This window comes from Passer montanus, unplaced genomic scaffold (genome assembly GCF_014805655.1).
Source record: "Passer montanus isolate IOZ18808 unplaced genomic scaffold, ASM1480565v1 scaffold15, whole genome shotgun sequence".
NCBI lineage: Eukaryota > Metazoa > Chordata > Aves > Passeriformes > Passeridae > Passer > Passer montanus.
Window position 1 is genome coordinate 5,457,842 of NW_024362051.1, and position 21,079 is coordinate 5,478,920.

At 50.4% G+C, this 21,079-nt stretch overlaps 1 protein-coding gene across 1 annotated transcript; it reads left to right on the forward strand.

Annotated features, from left to right (window-relative positions):
• Positions 1 to 1,768: 1,768 nt before the first annotated feature.
• On the forward strand, positions 1,769 to 21,050 carry TCF7 (transcription factor 7). Its single transcript, XM_039701602.1, has 10 exons — positions 1,769 to 1,786; positions 2,747 to 2,879; positions 5,514 to 5,604; positions 10,066 to 10,152; positions 11,822 to 11,932; positions 12,147 to 12,309; positions 12,513 to 12,620; positions 15,133 to 15,181; positions 16,737 to 16,809; positions 20,661 to 21,050. Exons 1-10 carry the CDS (start codon positions 1,769 to 1,771, stop codon positions 20,950 to 20,952), a joined length of 1,125 nt encoding a protein of 374 aa, XP_039557536.1. The 3' UTR covers positions 20,953 to 21,050.
• Positions 21,051 to 21,079: the final 29 nt, after the last annotated feature.

A 21,079-nucleotide genomic window follows, 5' to 3' on the forward strand; every position in this document is an offset into this window, starting at 1 on the left:
CTCAGGCTGACTTTATGGCATAAAGCATTCTCAATTGCCAATTCCTGGCTTTGAAAAGCCTCTTCAGGCTTCATGTGCTGCAGCTGATTTGCAGGAACACAATCTAGACCTTGCAAAAAACAGGGAATTGATCTAATTACTCTGGGGCTATGGATTTCTATAAACCAGGTATGGTTTCATAGTGCAGCTGGGGAAGAGCAGGAGCTGCAGTCATGGCCATGGGCCACAGCCATTGGCAGCTACAGTCTTTGAACCAGGATCAACATGGAGTTTTCTCTATTTCTCCATATTTTTGTGCACATCATTTCTTCCCTCCCTAACTGGGAGATGGGTTCCTGTTACAAACTCCCTAATGGAGGAAGTGGAAAGGGGGATAAATAGCCCCTTGCTGAATTTTTTCTTGTCTACTTGCTGGTCAACCTTCCCCACCAGATCTTTATGGCTTTAGGGAGTAGAGAAGTTTTTGTGTGAGGCAAGGGCAAATGTAGAAGGGTCATGGGGGAGGCAGCTCTTCTTACTGGTGCAGCATGTTGTTTTCCATCTGAACTGATGGAAAAACTGAGTAATTGAGCTGCAAGTTTTGTTGTACCACCAGGTTACCACTGAACCATTGAATCTCAGAATGGTTTGGGTTGGAAGGGACCTTAGAGATCATCTTCCAATCCCCTGTCTCCTGCCCCTGCTCTGAAAGCTGTTCACAGTTGTCAGGCAGAGAAGCTGCCTGGTGAATGGTGCTGTGCTTTGGATCGGGCGTGAGGCAAATGGGAAAGAAAGATCTGTCCTACTTTGAACAGAAGAAGTGCTTGAGTTGAGGTTTTCAAACAGCTCAACACTGAGCTTGTTCTGCTCCAGTGTCAAGTTAGAATGTACACGTAGAACTGCATATCCCTCATTTAGGCTTTGTGGCTCTTAAATAAGCTAAACCATAGCTAATTTTAGAAATATCACTGAAAAGCTCTTCTTCATCTCATTTCATGGCTGAGAATAGAAAGAGCTCAGAGCTCCAAACATGTGTTTAACTAAGCAGGAACCAGCCCAGTGCTGCTCTTGATGGGAAAACCACATAACCCATGGCCCTGCTGCAGGACAGGAATGCCGGTACCACACCAGTTTGTCCTGGGAAGGGGGATTGCATTCCCAGTACCCCCCTGTGTGCAGTAAACCTACACCTGTCAAGCACCAGGAATTAGGGTTTTCATTCATTCTCAAATGCAAACCTGCGTGTCTCTTGGTTTTTATTTGCATGAGCAAACCTTTGTGGGAAAGGCAGATGTAAAGCAGCGTCTCCATCGGTCTGTTTTCTTTTCCGCTTCATGGGTTTCCTCCTCAAAGCAGGGATGCAAAACACAGGACTTGCCCAGGGCTCCCAGTTCACTTGGAGCAGCCGGGATGGGTCCAGGACAGGTTGATCAGAGCCACTGTCAGTGGCTGTGCCTCCCTCACCAAAGCCAGCCAAAGCTTTGTGCTCATTCTGCCTGAGCAAAATCATTACCAAAGTGGAAGGCACCAGTGAATTGAGTCCAGAGATTGTAAATGACTTCTCAAAAGTTACACAGCAAATCATCTGTAGACATCCCAATGAGACTGATGAAAACTGGCTGGTATGCCCAGCTCCTAGCCCCTGGAGAACTGTCTGACCTGCTCTGTTCCCAAACTGACCATGTTCTGGAGTGCTGTTAGTCCTGGTTTCTTTTGTGTTAGGATTTATCTGGGACAAATCCTAACATTCCACCACCAAGATGAAGTCAGTTTGGATTTAAAGGCAACCATGGGCGAAACTGGGCATGTAGGAAACAGCTCGAGGCGCTCGAGGCGAGGAGGCAGCGTAGATGGCAGCGTGTGTGTGTGTGTGTGTGTGTGTGTGTGTGTGTGTTCCTTACTGCTGTGCAGCCCTTCCAAACAGGTTCCCCTCTCTCTGCTCCAACAAGCAGCAGGACTTCCTGTTGTGTTCACCAAAAAGGGCCTTCTCCAAGGTTGGGCTGCGACAGCCATGCTGCACGTAACCAGGAGCAGCTACAAGAGGAGACAGATTTTTCTTTGCTTACTTTTCCTGGATTTTTTTGCATCTTCAGAATTACCTCAGCTCCCTGTGGTCCTTCTCCAGCACTTGAGCTCATTTCAACAGGGATTTCAGCCCAAGGGCTAACTGGTGACCATGTCCTGTTTCCAAAGACATTACCCTCAGTGTTTAATGGTGGCCTTGGCAGTGCTGGGTTAATGGTTGGACTTGATGATCTCTATAAAGTCTTTTCCAGCCCAAGTGATTCTGTGATCCTGTGTCTGTCCTTGCATGACAGCCCTGATTAAGAAATCCCAAACATGACTTTCACAGTGTATATGAAGGATTCACTGTGAAAGTCCAGATTTAGAGACCTTGTGGTAGTCCAGGACAGAGAACAAGAGCTTTGCATTGGGTAACAGAATTGGAGCATTCATCCTGGAGTAAAAGATACTAGAAATGAATGGAAAAAAACTTCTGAACTTTGAAAACTTCAATCTGATTTGGTCTGTTTTCCACTTATCCAATAAATCATCTCCAGCTGTTTTCCCTGCTTGGTTTATAGATTGGGGTTTGGGTTTTTCTGCAGGATGCTGCCGTGTTTGTTTAGTAATTTGTTTAGTGTTTGTGTAGTGTTTTTAGTTATTCCCAGCCTTGCTGGCAACAGCAGGACTGCAGAGGGCACTGGCTGTCCTTGCTGGTGGATCCTGATGGCTTCTGACTCCTCTGCATCGTTGTGTCTTGCAGTCCAACAAAGTGCCCGTCGTGCAGCCGTCGCACGGAGTGCACCCGCTGACCCCGCTCATCCCATACAGCAACGACCATTTCAGCCACGGCTCCCACTCCCCCCACCTGCCCGCTGACATCAACCAGAAACAAGGTACTGCACCACTGGGACCTGTGTGCTGGGAGGGGACAGAGCTGGAGACCGCTGGGGCTGGCACCTTCCTGGGACCGTCCTTCCTCTGGGACCTTCCTGGTCCCAAATCAATGAGAAAAATCGGGACCTATTGCTTAGCAGGAGGAGGTTATTTAGCTTATTGGCAATGCTTTGAGATCTGGCAGTGAGCAGTTTGATACCAAAAGTGCCAGCCCTGCTGAAGGAGTGTGCTCAGTTCTCTGTACAAGCTGTCCTGCACCTTGAGACCAGACCAGAGTCTGCACGATACTGCACAAGAGTCAACCAGAAAATGGAAAGTAATCTTTCCTTTGACTCATACCCAAACTGTTGTCAGGTTGTCATTTTGAGAAAATAAATGCTTGAAACAGGAAATATTTTGACTAAACAGGATTGCTGTCTGATAGTTGACTGGACTGTGACATGTGTGTCCCCGTAGTACCACATGTTATGTGGTTGTCACCTGGTTTGGCTTTTTGTGTTCCTGTGTGAGCCCAGGCTGTGTCAATTGGCTCATGAGGCTATAGAGGAAAGTACAGTATGTTGAGGGTAAACCCTCTAAAATAAACTGTAAATACAAGTATGTGTTGAGGAATTCACCCCAATTCATCATTCCATCATTCTTCACGGGTTCCTGGCAAACTGAGTGTAAAATCAAACTTTTCTCAACCTTACATTGGTGTAGAACATCTGTTCAGATTACCCATTTTTTTTACACAAACCTGGGCTTGATTTCATGGGAAAGCAAGCAAACTGACAGTTTTGTGTCAAACTGCATTCAGGAAGGAGGACAGTGTCCATCAGAGCCCAGAAGCCAGTGCCAAAACAGAGGCACAAAACCAGCTGTTGTGATTTGAGCAAAAACCTCCACCCAGGAGTGATCCAAACCATGCCAGAGGCATCAGCTTCACCAAGTTAACATCACTGATAAACCAATGGGTTATTGAGGATGCTCTTGGCTGGAGGACCCACTGAATAATGCCTGGTCTGAACCTAGAGACACACTCTAGACTCATCAGAGATGCTGATGGTAGGGTTTAGGTCTGGAGATCACACTCTGGACTCATCAGGGATGGTGATGGGTACGGTTTAGGTCTGGTGTAGGGGATACCCAGGCACATCCTGGTTGTCTTCCAGGCAGCATACTGCTTGTCAGCCATCAGAACATAATAAACTCAGCAGAAAAATAGGAAGAGTTAACAAATCTGAAAACAGAGATGGGGCACATCCAGGAGGAACACGGGTTTTCTCCGTGTTCCTCCTGGATGTGCCCCATCTCTGTTTTCATCACTGAAACAGCTCCCACTATCACCCAGTGTAAGCACTTGAGAGGCACTCATACTCATTCTCCCAGCATCCCTTTAAAGTTTCTCACAGTAGCCCAAGGACACACAGACCAGGAAATACAAGCAGGAATTCTGAGTCAGTGGCTGGTGGCCCAACCACTGGGCCAGCAAGAATAACTTGTGCTCTGACTTACGCAACTCCTGTTGTTGGGGGTGCAAATCTGAGGATGTTCCATCAGCTGCCTTTGCAGGCCTGCTTTTGTTTGACCCTCCATGGGCCACTGAGTCCCACTTGAAGGAAGTCTCATGCTAGGTTATATATTCCCATCAGGTCAGTTATTCATTTATTTTAGCTAGCTCCTAATAAAATGCTTAGAAGCAGTTGGTGTCACTCCTAATTAATAAAGTATCATTCAAACACCTAGGAAAAAAATCCAGTTGCAACTGCTTGCAGCTCTAACCAATTTAATCCATGTGTTTGTCATCCAGGATGGCCACTCTATAATCCCTGTTCCCAGTTTTTGTCTGAGGCTCTATAGCAGCCATCACTGCACTAGGCTGCTAGCAGAGCTCAGCCCCAGCACCCCTCACTTTCCCAGTCCAGGGGTCAGCTGGAGGCTGGTTTTGCCAGCAGCACCGTGGTTGTCTGAGTCCCACCCGCAGCCCCAGGCAGCACAGGATGTTTTCCAGCCCAGCTAGGAGAGAGCAGTGCTGTGGCTGTGTCCCCTGGCCATGCTGCTGTGCCAGCAGCTTTGAAGATCACACAGGGATTCCCCATGTGGAGGGTGAATTCCCAGCTGGCACCATACCCACCTCCATAGTTCCTTGGCACCCACAGAGCGGCAGAACAATTGTTTTGAACTCAAATTGCTTAAAATTAAGTTGGAAGTGATGCCTGCTGGAGCATCCCCACTGCCTGCTCACGGGGGGTCCTGCAGATGACTGATGGAGAGGGAGCATAGGAATGGCTTTGACCATCCACTGAGCACCTGCCTGGGCTCTCTGGGAAAGGCAGAGGGACGCCTGGAGTCAGCCAAACCTTACCAAAGCACGGTGCTGCTTGGCCTCAGGGTGGCATGGAGCAGCTGTGATGCTTGTGCAAGAGCGAGATGTCTCCTCCATCCCCCCCTTATGTTTGTGATTTTGCTGCAATGTGGATGACCCACCACAGTCCCACAGAGAGGAGCACAGGAAGCACCACCTGCAGAAGGCTGTTCCGTGTGGCTGTCCACAAGTGCCCATAGATGAAGCAGCCGGGGGTTGGGAGCGATCTGGGTTACCCGGGGAATGCAGTGCCACCTTCAACTCCTCTCCTCCTCCCTTCTTGCAGGAGTGCACCGTCCTTCGCAGACCTCAGACATCCCTGGTTTCTACCCGCTGCCCCCGGGCGGAGTGGGACAGATCACGCCGTCGATGGGATGGTGAGTGAGGGGGGATGGCGCGTGAGGGGCTCGGCCTGTGGGCCCGGGACAGGCCCCCGAGCCAGCCCACACTGCTGCTGCTCCCCGTGACCTCCACGGGCCTTCCCCAGCTTCACCCTCCTGTGTGCTCTGTGGAGAGGGAGCAGAATTTAGCCCTGTCTTGGAGGTGGGAGCAGGCCTGTGGAGAGGCTGAAGGCTTCGTCTTGGCTGCAGCATCCCTGGAGAGGGGTTGCAACCTGCCCAATCCAAAACTGCCTCCTGCTTTACATCTGTCTGTGTGGATTGGGGAAGCCAGAGAGAGCTTCCTGCCCACCCCTCCTAATCACAGCAAAAGGCTCTTTTTTGAGTAGGAGGTAATTTTCTCCCTCACTGGACTTTTCGGCACAAACAGTGCTTTCCCTGAGCACACCACCAGTACGGAGTCATCCCGTGGGATGCTCCATCTGCCAGGCCGTGGTGTTTCTTGGGATCTGACACACAGGGAAAAAGCACATCATGGCAGAGACCTGCCAGGAAGCAGCCCTGGTACCCACAGCCTGGCCAGCTGGTAACCACTGCCCCGGCGGGCATGGGAGAGCAGAGACCATGAGCTGGAGCACTCCCAAAATGTACCCCCTGCGAGGGCCAGCCCTGCAGAGCATCCTGCAAAGCACAGCCTGCTGGCAAACCTGCCCCGGGGGCACAAGTTAAAAATACACCAGTGTGTTCTCTGTGGTCATTGCCACTGGCTTTTGTCCTCGCGACCATGAGCACACTGAGAGGGCGGGTCTGGCAGGTGCTGCCATGTGGGCATCATCACTCCTCAGGTTAATATTTAATCCCTGGTGATGATGTAGGGGCATGGCAGAGGCTGGCAGAGAGACTGGTGGCTGCAGGTGGCAATTCAGGGTTGCTGGGATGAGGAGAGAGTTCAGGCTGGTGATCACAGGGACAGTGGCCAGATTCCCCCAGTGCCAGTGGATAAAACCTTGGCAAAGGCTGGCAGAGAGCTTCAGGTAAAAGAACATATTGCAGAGTGGGACATGGGAAGCTTCTTAAAGCACGAAGTAAAATGTTAGCTTTTGCTTTGTTTTGTTTATGAATTTCATGTTCCAGATATTTAACCACAAGGAAACAGAGAATGAGGCCTTTGATACAGAGTCTGGCTTCAAAGAGATTACATTTTGCCTTCTGTGCTAAATCTGCTACTCTTGGGTGATGACTTAACTCCTCATATGATGTGATTCATCCTCAGGAAAAGCAAGGACTGGGGTGACTCTGCTGTAATATGAAAGAAACAGTTGGAGTGGGGAGAAAGGAGCCAGTTTGTCAAATGGAAGGTCCACTCCTGGGTTAGGATGATGCTGTTCAGACAGCTCTGGGCTCATGAAGGGAGAGAAGTCTGGTTTTTTATTGAGATTTTGTGGGGCAGTTGGTGGTGGGGAGAGCTTTCATGGCTGAGAGCTGCTCTAGCACCCATGGGGTTTGGCATCCTCCTGCAGCCTCATCAGATGTCTTCATTAATTAATGGCTAATAGAGCAGATATGGTAAAGCAACAAAGGGCCTGACATGCAGAGAGCAGCACCTTGAGACACGTGTGTCTTTTCCTTGCCCAAAATGTATGGAAGAGCCCCAGCCCCACTTGTGGAGTGCCCAGTCCTCAGCTGAGGCTCAGCACACCGCTGTGGGTGGGTGCTGAAGCACTGCAGCCTGGCAGGCTCATGGCTGCATCCCCCCATGCCAGCAGCAGGGGCTGTGTGCCAGGGATGGTCACGCCAGAGATGCATCCCAGAGCAGCTGGGGCTGCCCCATCCCTGGAAGTGTTCAAGGCCAGGTTGGGTGGGATCTTGAGCAACCTGGGCTAGAGGAAGGTGTGCCTTTCCACAGCAGGGGATTGGAACTGGATGATCTTTAAGGTTCCTCCCAACCCAAACCATTACAGGGTTCCATGGTTGTGCTGGTGCCACCAAGTAGCTGCCAGGCCAGGGCAGCCACACATGGGAAGCAACTTTTCCTCCACAAGCTGGCAGGCAGGAGCTGGGCACAAACTGGCTTTGTTCTCACCGAGCGCTTCAGGAGGAGGAGCTGCAATCACTCTCTCTGTAATTAAGCTGGATGACAGTCAGATAAAAGCTTCCAAGAGTCCAGTCAAGTGAGTTCTGCTTATGGGAGCCTGGCAGTAAACATTAGCCAGGAACCTGCAAATCGTGTCACTCACTGTGCCCGGGGCCGAGCTCAGTGGTGCCATGGCAGCCTCTCCTCCACCATCCCACAGCCTTCTTGCTGAGCCACCCTTCCATCTTCAGGTGATTCTCTGGAAACAGGCTGAGAGAGCTGGGGTTTTTCAGCCTGGAGAAGTTTCCAGGAGGCCTCAGAATCCCTTCTCATATCTAAAAGTAGCTCATAAAAAAGAGGGAGAGGCACTTTTTATATGGGCAGATAGTGATAGGACAAAGGGAAACAGTTTTGAACTAAAAGAGGGAAGTTAGATCAGATGTTAGGAAGATTTTTATGCAGAGGGTGGTGAGGCCCTGGCACAGATTGCCCAAGACACTGCAGCTGCCCCATCCCTGAAGGTGTTCATGGTCAGGTTGCACAGGGCTTGGAGCTCTGGACCTAGGGAAAGGTGTCCCTGCCCATGGCAGGAGCTTGGAATGAGATGAGCTTTAAGGTCCCTTCCAACCCAGACCAGTAATTCTGTGATATGGGCTGTAACCGTGCACTCCCACCCATCAGGGACTGATTTTGCTGTTGCTTTAATTTTCATGTCAGAGGGACTTTGGATGAAGCTGCAAGTGCCTGACTCCATTCCCATCCCAATACCCCAGCCCCTGGAGTAACCCAGGTCGCTTCTGGATTAGCTCCAAGTGTTTTCTTGGCCCTGGGGCAGCCGCCTCCAACTTCAAAGGCTGTTTGGGTTTCCCGGTGCGCGGCAGTGCTCGGCTGTTTGTTGGTGTGTTTATACCCCCACATCTGAGGGGTCGGACAGGGCTCCTGCCTGCCAGGCTGTAAACAGCCCCGGCTGCCTTTCCTGCAGACAGATCCCCCAGATTTCAGTCCAGCCAGGAGGATTTCAGGCAGCAGCAGGAACGGGAGCCTCCTTCCTGCCCAGCGCAGCTCAGGGGTCTGACTGCTGCCCCGCTGTCATTATTCCTCTTCAGGGCAGAAACTTCTCTTTAGCCCCAAAAAATCCCAGGCATCCACGAGCTTGGGTCCTTCACAGTGCACCACGCTTAATGGACTTTTTGTGGATTTTTTTCATCATTAGCTGGTCCTGGGTTTAGGTACAGCCCTATGCAGCCTGGCCAGAGGAGTGTGAGTGCCAGCACAATTGGAAGCTCCCCATTGTGCCCATCCCTGGAAGTGCTCAAGGCTAGGTGGGATGGGGATTGGAGCAACCTGGTCTAGTGGGAGATGTCCCTGCTCATGGCAGGGTGGGTTGGAATGAGATGAGCTTTAAGGTCCCTTCCAGCCTAAATCATTCTGTAATTCTATGATCTCCATGTGCAGTTTTAGGCTAGAAGCATCTTCTGGCAGGTTTTCAGAACAATCCAAGGTATTTTTGGGCTATTTCCATATGAAAATGTGGGGGTTCCCTTGCTGGGAACAACAAGGAACTTCCTGCATAGTTATTTTACTATCTCAAAAATAATTTCCAGCCCCAGGTCTGATACATGTCTGGTCCCCAGTATGAAACAACTTTCAAAAAGAATGTAGGACTGAGCTTTTGGCTTCTTTAACACTGATGGGTGTCCTTAAAAGGGTGTGCTGCAGAAATCAGAGCATTCCTGAATCACAAAGGCAGGGTAGCTACCTTCTCTCCAGGCCCCAGGAGTCTCCTGTACTTGGGGCATCACAGCGTCACAGAGCAGATGAAGGTGGAAGTGACCACAGTGGGTCATCTGGTCAAACCTTCCTGCTCAACAGAGTTGTTCCAGAGCACATGGCACAGGATTGCATCCAGACAATCCTGGGATATCTCCAGTGAGGGAGGCTCCACACCCTCTCTGGACAACCAGTGCTTGGTCACTGCATGATAAGGAAGTTTTCTTTATATTTATCATCCTGGTGCAGCTTCTTATGCACCTCACAGAGAATCTAAGCAGGCTTTATTTATTTTTTTTTGGTCACACTGTGCTCTTTTGAGCAACTTCTTCTGTGCAATAGCAACATCTCCTGATATTTCAGCACGCCTCTGCACTTTGCATTGTAACCAGATAAACTCAAAGCTGCAGCGTTAGTCAGTACCAGGTGCAGAGGGGGTCAGAACTGGATCCAACATTTGTAGGAAGGCCCACAAAGAACCTTCATAGGTTCTCTCAAAATAACATCCAAAGCCCACTCTGCCCCTCAAGCCTAAGGGACACTGAGTGTCCACCCAGCCAGGGGCATCAGTGCTCCAAGTCCTGTTAGCACAGGGTATCTTTAGGAAACACCACGTAGCTGTGGATACTTTATAGACTCTTTCTTCCTGATCCCAGGCAGAGCCAGTCTGTCTATCCGCTCCCGTCATGTGGATTTAGACAGCCGTACTCGTCAGCGCTTTCTGCTGGGGCTTCTTTCTCCAGGTGAGTATGAGCTGTGGCAGACAGGGCAGCTCAGCTGGTCACGCAGCTTGCAGTTTGTGCAGCAGGAGCTTGCAGCAGACCACAGCCACCCAGGGACAGCCACACACCCTCCCCAGGGCAGCCCCGGGGAGAGAAGGCGCTTTCAGGCAGTGTCTGGTCTAAAGGGTGCTCAGGGGAATATTGAGGAGGAAGGATGCACAAAGGTTGGGTTTTATTCAGCAGTGCTCTAAAGAGAGTCAAAAACTCCAGCCTTCAGCTCAGCATTGGGAAATGGGGTGGAATCCATTGCTCAGGACTTTGCTCCGTGTCACTAATCCTGAATGTGTCCCTGCTGCCACCACCGCTTTGCTCTGCAGAGATGGATCTGGTTTACTTGGTCTTAGCTTTAAAAGCAGGACAGGAGGGGGCAGTGATTTGCTGCCCTCCCATCAGAACAAGTCATTTCTGTGAGATACAAACACAGCTTCTGCCTTTGGGTGAGCGAAAGCATCCCCTGTGGATGGGAACCATGAGTCCAGCTCTTCCAGGCATGCTGCTGGGCAAAACCCTCCTGGTTCCATAGGGGTGCCAGGGCCACACCAGCTTTTGCTTCTGCTTCATGTTGTCTTGAAGAGCTGTTAGTGGAGATTTCCCACAGGAAAACCATGCAAACCCTTGCTCAGGTGAGCCCTTAGCCACGCAGAAACTGGATCCATGCAAGCCTCGATCCATACAACACTTGATCCATGCATCCCTTGATCCATGGAGCCCCTCAGCCTTGCAGAAGAGGGGAGGGAGTGCTGCCAGCCCTCCTTTCTCGCAAGGTATCCCCCATGCACAGCTTCAGAAGTGAAGCAAGAGGAGCTAACGGTTCCCTGTGGAGCCCCAGCAGCCTCCCTGAGCTCCTGCCTGCAGGATTTTGGGGTGGATTTTGCAGCACTGCTGCAGCCGAGAAAGTACACCTGGTCAGATAAGGATCAGACTGTGCTGGTGGATTAAATTAAACAGCTTTTCTTTTCGTGCCAGCATATCTAATGAACAGTTCATCTCCCATGGGCAATTCTGCCATCTCAAGCTGCAGTCATAAAGTGGCAAGCTTGGCAAAGCTGACTTTGCTGGCTTTATCCTCCAGAACTTGGGAGAGAGCTAATGAAGCCTGAGAGCTAATGAGACCTCTCGTGATCTCAGCCCATGTTGTGGAGAGCATTGCTTAGGCAAGGTGCACCTCCTAGAGTTGCAATTGGGTTCATGTTCAGACTTAGTCCATTTCTGTTAAAAGAAAGGTGTGGGGTGGTCCTAATCTCTCCCATCCAAACCCCAAGCCGAGTCTGTTGTTCCTTTCTGCAGTACTAATGAGAAACTGCAGCAACAGAGATTAGAGCAGCTGAATCTGCTAGGTGAAAGCACCCTTGATCTTGGCCGGGCTGGCTCCTGCTGCAGGCAGCTTCCCTCGCCGTGGCACCGGATCCTTTCCATCCACATGCCCACGGCCTGACCAGCCGTGCCACAGGGGTGACCTGGGGCTGGTGGGCACTTCTGCCCCTGCCAGCCTGGCAGCACTGCGTGCTTTCCGTGTCCTGGCTTTCCGTCTGCTTGGCCGTGGCAGAGCGCTCCGAGGGACGCCCTGGCTGCCGGCCCCGCCGTGCCCCGCCTGCCCAGCCCGGCACGGCTCACCCGCTCTCCCTTGCAGGTTCACTCACCCGCTGATGCTGGGCTCTGGCATGCACACCACCGGCATCCCGCACCCCGCCATCGTGCCCCACTCCGGCAAGCAGGAGATGGAGCACTACGACCGAAACATGTGAGTGGGAAGGGCTGGCTCAGCAGCGCCAGCGCCTCAGCACCCATTTCATCCCTCACTCCCAGTGCCCAAACGGGGGGAGGATGGATGAACACTGGGCTGTGCATCTGAGGAGCCAAGCTCGGGCCCCCCACCTGCTCGTGCTGTTGGGTTGTTTTGGGTCGAGTCTTCTGCTGGCTCTGATGCTGACAGCCCCTCCTTTTGTCCCACCAAGGAAACCTCAACCAGAACCAAAGAGAGAGAAGGAAGCCAAGAAGCCCACTATTAAGAAGCCCCTGAACGCTTTCATGTTGTATATGAAAGAAATGCGGGCGAAAGTCATCGCCGAGTGCACCCTGAAAGAGAGTGCTGCCATCAACCAGATCTTGGGAAGGAGGGTAAGAGCTCACGGGGCCCCTGTCATCACTTAGTGCCACATCCCTGTCCCTTACAGCTGCTCTTCAGTACATAACAAGAATCTGCTTCAAATCTGGTGCTCTTATCCCATGGACACAGGGGCTGGATGTGTCCAAGGTGGCCATGGTGGGCTGGGCTGGGAGGGGACAGCAGGGCCATGCTTCAGTGCTGTTTGTCCTTGCAGTGGCACGCGCTGTCCCGGGAGGAACAAGCCAAGTACTACGAACTGGCTCGCAAGGAACGGCAGCTCCACATGCAGCTCTACCCCGGCTGGTCTGCCAGAGACAACTACGTGAGTGCTGGGACCCCCACCCTAGGGCATGGCCCAAAATGGCCTGGGGGGCTGGCTGCTGTTTACCAAACACCTGCTCCTGGAAATGCCTTCCTGGCAGCACAAGAGCCATAGAAATTCACATTTCAGGAGTATTTTGAACACCCTCTTGCCTTATTGCCTGTGTAATGGATGAAAGATACACCCCCAAGCAACCACAAGCATTTTTTTGCTTATTGTCCAAGGAAATACAAATAGAAAGGAAAATAAGCTTTTCAGTGCTGTGGATATATCTTTGGAAATGTAATTTTAGGGAAGCAAACAGTTCTGTGCATCTTGGACAGTAGCTGAGGTATCTGTGAGGGTGCTGAGACCCTGGCACAGGCTGCCCAGAGAAGCTGTGACTGCCCCTTCGCTGGAAGTGTTCAAGGTCAAGTTGGACAGTGACTGGAGCAACCAGGTCTAGTGGAAAGTGTCCCTGTGCATGTCAGGGGGTTGGAACAGGATGTCTTTGAGGTCCCTTTCAACCCAAATAATTCTGTGATTTAAAATAGTGGCTCCTTTTGTAGGGTGTCTTTTCTTGTGACTTTCACAATTGTTTCGACATCACTTGCCTAACAAGGTCATTGGAGAACAGAGGCAAAACACACATAAGTCTTCAGATGTCTGTACACCCACACATCTCCATCATTTCCCTCACAGACACTTTCTGACCCCTGGGAACTGCACAGTGAGTGCCCATCCTTCCCACACTGACTCCAGCTCTCCTTCCAGAATGACAAAACTCCACCAAGGGCAAGAAAACACCTGCAAACCACCCCAAACTCCCCCCAAAAACATAGGGCAGAGATGATGCAGAAAAAGCAGAGGGGATGGGAAGCCCCCAGCCCACATTTTGGTGGGCACACATCTGGAGGGCATCAGCATTGCTGAGAGCATGGCACCATCTTCCTCCAAGACCAGGCACATCATCCATGGAAATCCCAGTCCTGTATCACTTTCATCTGGTTCCTTGGCGAACCAAGGGCTGGTTCCTTTCTCCAGAAGATAGCTGGTGGGCTCCAAAGTGCATATTGGTCCTCCCAGCACTGTGAGCCAGCTGGTTTGGGTGTTGTGGTTGTTGGAAGAGATGCTTTTCTCTCTGAAGTTGAGCAGGGATGAGGAGGAGGAGGAATGTAGGTCACTTGTGCAGCACGTGATGCGGATAGCAGGCAGGAAATACAGTTGCTCCCCCACTGAAGGAAAAGCTTACCGCAGCTCAGAGCTTTCCACCTTCACTCAAACCACAAGAAGTCATATAAAAAGTCACAGGTCAAAGGCAGCCCTGGGAGCTGCCTGTGCCACACAGCCAGATTTGCTTCTGTGCTGCTGTGCCCTCATTAATCAGCTCATTAGGGGGCATGGGGAGGTGCTGCATCTGGTGAATCAGAGAAGCAGTTTGGGGATAAAACAGGACTTTTTTATTAGTGAAAGAAGAATGAGAGATGGGTTCCAGAACTGCAAAAGCACTTAAATAGATTAGTGTTATTAAAAATAAAATTTTGGGGATTTCCTAAAACTTTCTTTCCCATTTGGAATCAGGGAATATCAAGAACCAGTTTCAGTTTGGGTATAAGGCACCACATTAAAGCATGTTTTGGAAATAGGGAAGGTTCTAAAATGGACCAGGTGCTTTTAGAAACATAAGGAGCATGAATAAGAATATGACAGGAGCATTAGCTATTGATCATCCTTTCTGCATTGTATGCAGCAAATCTTGTTTAATTCTATTGATCTCATTAAACATTAATTAAATCATCAGTTCATTAACCAAAGCAATAATGGGTGGGATCCCCAGGTGAGGTGCATCAGAGTGGGCTGAGGAGTTCTGGTGGGAGCTGGCAGAGGTACTGAGCAGCACAGGCACTGGCTTTATTACAGCTGGTTTACATCCAGTAACATTTTCCCCTCACACTTTCTGACACAGCCTGCACTATAAATCTGGGTCTTAACTGCATTTTCAGTGCTGGACTCACAAACCAGAGCATGGAGCAGTGTGCTGGGGAGAAGACAGAGCAGGCTTGGGAGTAGGAGTGGGGACATGGCTGCCATTGCCTCTGGAGTTTATTGCACTTTCTGAATATGCACAGATCTCACTCAAAGTGCTGAGCCAAAATGCCTGGGGTGCTGGATCCGGGGGTAGTGGAAATGAGGGTTAATCCCTGAGAAAAGGCACAAGCCCAGAATGAATCTGTGCAGAAGCCATAACAAGCACCCAAAAACACGTTTGGGTTTCACTTTGGGAGTTCATCCTGGCTTTCTTCTTAGGAGTGTTGGAATGGGAAGAGTGGAAAGAAAGGGACACCCTCTTAGATAAACCTGAGCAGTCCCTTTGCAGCCTTTTCCAGTTCATCTCCTCCTGGAATGGGCTGAGCCTGCAGCTCTTATCTGGGAGGCAGCAGCCAACCCCAGGACCCAGTCCAGCCCCAAAAACCCTGCACAGCACCCTCAGTTTTCTGGAGCACAGGTAACAGCCTTTCCTTTGGTTTCCTAGGGGAAAAAGAAGAGACGAACACGGGAAAAGCAGCAAGATTCCAGCTCAGGTAAGTGAGTGCAGCCTGGCAGCTGTTCCTGCTTTCCTGCTCAGATGGGAGAATCCAAAGCAGCTGTTGTGTTTTACCATGTTTTCTTTTACTCTCCAGAGCTTGACTAGAGAAATACACTTTTTTTTTATTTTCTTTTTTTTTTTAAGCCATGGTAAATTAACATTTCTGTAACTTTTTAATAGACATGTTTGATTTAGAACATGGGTAGTGTGTGAAAACTGAAAAGACTGTATTTTGGCAAATGTATAATAACTCCATAGAAACTATCACTAAACTTTATCTATTGAAAACATGCAAGGTGGATGTCCCCATCAGACCTACTGATGATATTAACTAAAGAAAACTCCTCTCAAATGTATCCATATTGTGTGTGGGATGAAACGTAGTGGCAGGACTGAAGATCATTCATGGGACTACTCCAACTTCGGCTGTAATTTCAGAGTAATGTAGAGTTGAAGCAAAGTCATGCTAAATCCCACCTCCCTGTACCACTCTGCCAGTTAGAAAAGGCCCTTTTAACAGATTTCAGCTGGTCACAGACACATTCCCATAGTCCAAAGCTATTCATGTGCTGATTTCTGAAGTATTTCTGCCATATCAGGAATAAATATTATCTGTACCAATAATTATTAGTCAAAAAGGGAATCATTATCAAGAGATGTGTCCAAGTGACACCTTCAGTTTAATTAACACTGTTGATCTCATTCTGTGCTGAGTTTGATAAGAAGAATACAAGTTTTTAGGCCTTTATGTAGAGTGCACTGTATATTTTTATATACCCATATATATGTCTTGTCTGTGTGATACAAAAATCATAATTTCACCTGTTACAGATTGAAAACCCAATACTGGTTGTACACAATGATACATTCATTGATGGCGATTGAAAGAGAGGCTGAATCCAGCACAGAAATGTGCTGTTCAGTCTCCTTCCCAACACCAGAGAAAAACACGATGTGCCTGAAAGCAAACAGGGCTTCACCCTAGTGAGTCCTGTAATTACACAGCAAAACAGCAACATTTAGGAAGGGCCGTGGAGAAAGCTTTTCCATTCCAGCTGAAGGGTGTGATGGGGGCAGAGCGGAATACCTGGGCCGAGGTCTGCGTGGTGCTAACTCTGCTTTCAGCCTGCTTCTGCAACGTTTCCTCCTCTTTCCTCCTGCGCAGTCCGAGCTCGCTGGTGGTGTCTGCTGCAAAGGCAGGAGCCGGGAAGGATGCAGATCCACGAGTTGGGCATCGCCTCCGGATTTGGCAGCTTTTCCAGACTTAAGAAATTGGAAGAGCTGTGAATTTCCCTGCAATTGCCCACGTTTCTCAAAGCTGTTTCCCAAACCACCTCCAGCTGCCAGCAGTGATCACTAATATTTGCCTAACGATCACTTTTTTCCAGGTGGTGCCAGCGCCATTCTGTAGCAGAAAATAATGGGATTGTAGTCTGTTAGTCGTGTGTTAAAGTGGCTAAAATGATATTGCCTCTTTTCTTCCTCGTGCTCCTCCTCCTCTTTGTGCCTCTGCCTTGCCCATTCTCCGCCGCGCATGCTTCTGTGTTCAGATCCTGCCTCTCCTAAGAAATGCAGAGCTCGCTTTGGCCTCAACCAACAAACGGACTGGTGCGGCCCGTGCAGGTGTGTATCGGCATCTCCTCGCTGCTGGGTGTTCCTGGGACAGGGGTTCAGCTCCAGGTGTCCTCCTGCAGCCATCCAGGTGTCCTGCAGCCATCCCAGCACCACTGGGGTCTGCTCTGTCCAGGCAGGGATGGGGTGTGCTCTGGGCATCCTCAGGAGTTTTCTGAACTGCAAGGGACAGGCTGTGCTCTGGGGTTTTTATCCCTTCCGGGGCAGTGTTGGTTTAGTGCTGTACACATTCTTCACCTGATAGACTTCCCTGGTCTTAAAAGTTTATTTCCAGGATGGAGACCTCTGTGACCCTTACATGAGGCTTTTTTTTCCAATCACATTAGTGGCACCCCTAGGGCCAGCAAGTGAGGATTGAATGTTTTTTTTTTCCTATTTATACTGGGCTAACCATGTATTTCAAGATCCAGCTCTTTCTGAGCTTTAAATTTTATAGTACCTGTCACGGGTGGGGTGGGACAGCGTCAAGCAGCAAAACAGAGCAGTGCTGTGCTCCTCAGGCTCCCAGAGATGAATTTGGTCAAGAAATAGTAAAGTTCACATCAACCAAATGCTGCTGGGCTCAGAGGGGCTGCAAAGGCAGGCAGGCAGGCAGAGAAAGCTCCTGTGTGCTTCTGGATCTGGGTGCCAGAGCGCAGAGAGACTCCAGCTTGGACAGACGTCTGCAATTTGCAGTTTTACACCAATGCATGAGGAAAAAGGTGGAAGTAAAGTATTTCTTGATGTGTTCACTTCAGCTTGAAGTGACTAAAATCATTTAGTTGACCCATACCTTGCTGCACCCCAAGCTCCAGTCCCTGTGGCTGAGCCTCACATGAGCTCCCCTCCAGCACCTCAGCGTGCCACAACAGCAGAGCTCCCTGTTTGTCTTTTGTTCCCTGGGTAGTGTCATCAAGCACCGTTTTTGAATTGATTAAGAATGCAGGAAGAGCTCCCTTAGTGTCTCTTCAATACCTGAATGTCCAGAGGGGGCTGCTGGAGCACCCCATGCCTCCAGCTGTGCTGCCAGGCTCAGTGCCCCGCTCTTCCATGGACACTTCTTCCACCTTCCCTCTGCCTCCATTCCAGCTCTGAACTCAGCTCCTCCTCTGCACGGCTTCCTGATTAACACAGGCTGCTGGAGTGCCCGGACACCTTGGCATGCTCTTCCTGTGTAACCAACCCTGCTCAGCCAGAGCTGCTCTGCAATTCTGTACTAACACACTGCTGCCACTCAGGGGCTGCTGCCCAACGTGCTCTGCTCACCTGTGGAGAGCAACTTCCCCCGGAGGATTTCCACTCCACAGGACAGGTTAACTGGTTAAGACTGGGTGTTCCTGCTGGAGCTTTCACACTCCTCCCCCATACCCTGGACAAACACTCCAGGGTGCTGTAGTTTCCAAACTGAGAGGGATAAGTTCCCTTAAAGAGAGAGGGATAAACATTTTTAGCTGTGTAACACCCACCTCAGCATAACCCGTGGACTGGGCCATTATCAGAGTCTGTAGTATCACATCTGCTTTTTCCCCCTGTAAAAATCCAATGAATCAATGGGCATATTGCTGTAATCTTAAACAGGTCATTGAAACTCTGTCCTGCAGCTACTCCCAAGATGTCTCGGAAACACAGCTCTTCCTCAGGCTTGTCTCTGGGGAATTACTGTCCATGGAAAATACCCTCGAGTTAAATAGTTCAGCTGAGCCGTCGTGTTTCCTATCGCATTAATTGGGTCAGCATGGCTAACGATGGCACTGACAGCAGTAAGAGCACTGCTCTTGTTCACATCCAGTGCAAGTCATGTTTAATACTGGACTGGTTAATACTCATTCTCACACTGAGTGGTTTTCATTAGGGAGATCAAAGAAAGGTGTGTGCCTGCATTAGCAAGTTCTCCATTTGATCCATTTTCCTCAGCTGAGACAGCCGAGGCAGGGAGCCAGCGGGGAGATGTTCTTCTACCTGCTCTAGCTGTAAAGGCTCCAGCAGAGGAATTGTCCCTTCAGTACTGTTAAGGTGACATCTTGATAGATCTTTTGTTTGAGGATCTGTACTGAGGTGCTCAAGGACCCAAGGCAGGTGACATGAGCGATCTGTCACATGGAGAGAAGGAAAACCAGCTCAACAAACAGTGGAGACAAGATAGTGTGAGGGACTGACTCTGGACAAGGGGTAGTTAAAACAGTCTGGGTGTACAAGGTGACACCTGGAACTCAGGATAAATACTGCCAGAATTGTCACAGGATGTGAAGGAATCATGGCCAAACCCAGCCAGAGCAAGAATGATGTGTGGCTTGTATTTTTGATACTCCCAAATCATAACATACAAACGTGGGGAACCTGAGTGTTTCTTCCAGGAGGGATTAAAGGAGGCTGGTCCCTGCTCCCTCAGGCAGGTGCTGCTGCCTTAGGGACCTTCCCAGTCCCAGCAGATTTCTTGCTAGAAGAGCAGGGCTGAGGGATGAGAGCTGCCCCTGATGGGTAGTGTCCTGTAAAAACCCCTTTGAGTCAGTAAAGCCATCCCCAGCTGATGAGCTCTATCACACTCCACAGAGTGGAAGCATGGAACTGATTCTGTCACCACTGCAGCACCATTCTGCCAATTTCTCCCTAGTGTCTGCCCACATTGCATTTTGTACCTGTACTCCACTTCCCAAGGGAGAGGTCACATCCCAAGGGGAGATCACAGCAAACACTTCCTCTCCAGGAGCCCCATGGGCTGAAGTGTGATTGGTAGCTCTGTCAGGCCTGATTTTCCCTTAGCTCAGTGAGCAGGTTCAAGGTGATCTGCCCTCCAAGGAGCAACAAGACTTCTGAAGGCCTCAAATCTGTTCCAATTTTCAAAGCAGGACCTCAGACACCCTCAGACCATCTCCCTCCAGCCAGTCCCAGGCCATTTCCTTCCCTTTTCCTGAATGGTTGCTGAGCACATTTCTGCTCAGCTGTATCACTGAGTTGTCCTTGGAGGTGGGGATGAATGGGAAGTACACTCTCATGCAGACATAACTCGGAGCAGAAGAGCTGAGAGCTAAGGCCAGGTTGGGTGGTACTTGGAGCAACCTCTGGTCTAGTGGAAGGTGTCCCTGCCCATGACAGGGAGGTTGAAACAGGATGAGCATTAAGGTCCCTTCCAACCCAAACCAGTCCATGGTTCTAGGTAGATGATACTGTGCACAAGGCTAGGAAAGGGCTGGGAAATGAGCTCTTGGAACCTTCAGATTTTGGGATGAGAAAAGCCGAGACTGGTGTGAAGGGCAGTGTCCCAGCAGAGCACCTGGGGCTGCTAAGCTCAGTGGTGCTGATGTGCCTGTGACACCAGTGCACACGACTGTCCCATGGGCCCTGTGTGGGCTCTGTGGCAGCTGCGGAGGGGATCCATGGGGGGGAATTGCTTTAGTCCTGAACTTGTGAGAGCCAGGCACCCACACAAATTCAAGCAGTTGGGTTGGTGGCTGGTGAGGAATGACCTCATGGGTTGGATCTATATTATTCTTTTGATTTTTTATTTTAATTTTGGGGTGTTTATTATTATTTATATTATTATTTTTAAATTGTATTTTTTCACCTTTTTATTATTATTTTCATTTCATGGCTTTGATAATTATTAATATTTTGGGGAGTTAGTTTTTTCTTTTTCTTTTTTTTTTCTTTTTTCCTGTTTTCATTTTAATCACCGCGTTTCGCTGTTTACTCCCGTTTCACGCCCTCCTCCCGCTCCTCTCCGGCTGCGGCCGAGCCCTTGCTGCGGGCCCGCTCCCGGCCCGCCGGCGCCGCCTGGCGCTGTCCCCGCAGCGCTGCGGGGAGAAGGGCACGGCGGGGCTGCCGGCACCCTCCCGCTACTCACACAGGCCTCTCTGCTGTTCCAGGAGGAAAAAGAAGTGCATTCGGTACCTACAAGGAGAAGGACGCTGTGCCAGCCCAGTTTCTTCCGATGGAAGTGCTATAGACTCCCCTCCGTCCCCACCGGACGCACTCCGATGCATCCCCTCCGCCTTCCCGTCAGAGCAGCTCGCAGCCCCCGCCGACCCCGCGCACCGCGACCAGCCCGACCCCTGCCCCGTGTCCGCACAGCTCCCGCCCGCCTCCGGCCCCTCCAGAGCCGGCGCCCGGCGCTGCTCGGCGCCCCCCGCCTACAGCCGCGCCTCCTCGGGGACATAGTCCCTGCCCCGCTGGCCACGCCGGGCACGCCGCTCGCCCACCTGGCTCCGCTGCCCCCGGACGAGGACCAGAGGCCCAGCCAAATCCCCATCTCACTGTAAAACATGCAAAGTTTGGCGACAGGATG

Excerpts from the sequence above, each read along its gene's own strand:
- TCF7 (XM_039701602.1), top strand. Across the intron at positions 2,880-5,513 it reads TGACATCAACCAGAAACAAG|GAGTGCACCGTCCTTCGCAG; the intron begins GTACTGCACCAC and ends CCCTTCTTGCAG. Across the intron at positions 10,153-11,821 it reads GCTGGGGCTTCTTTCTCCAG|GTTCACTCACCCGCTGATGC; the intron begins GTGAGTATGAGC and ends TCTCCCTTGCAG.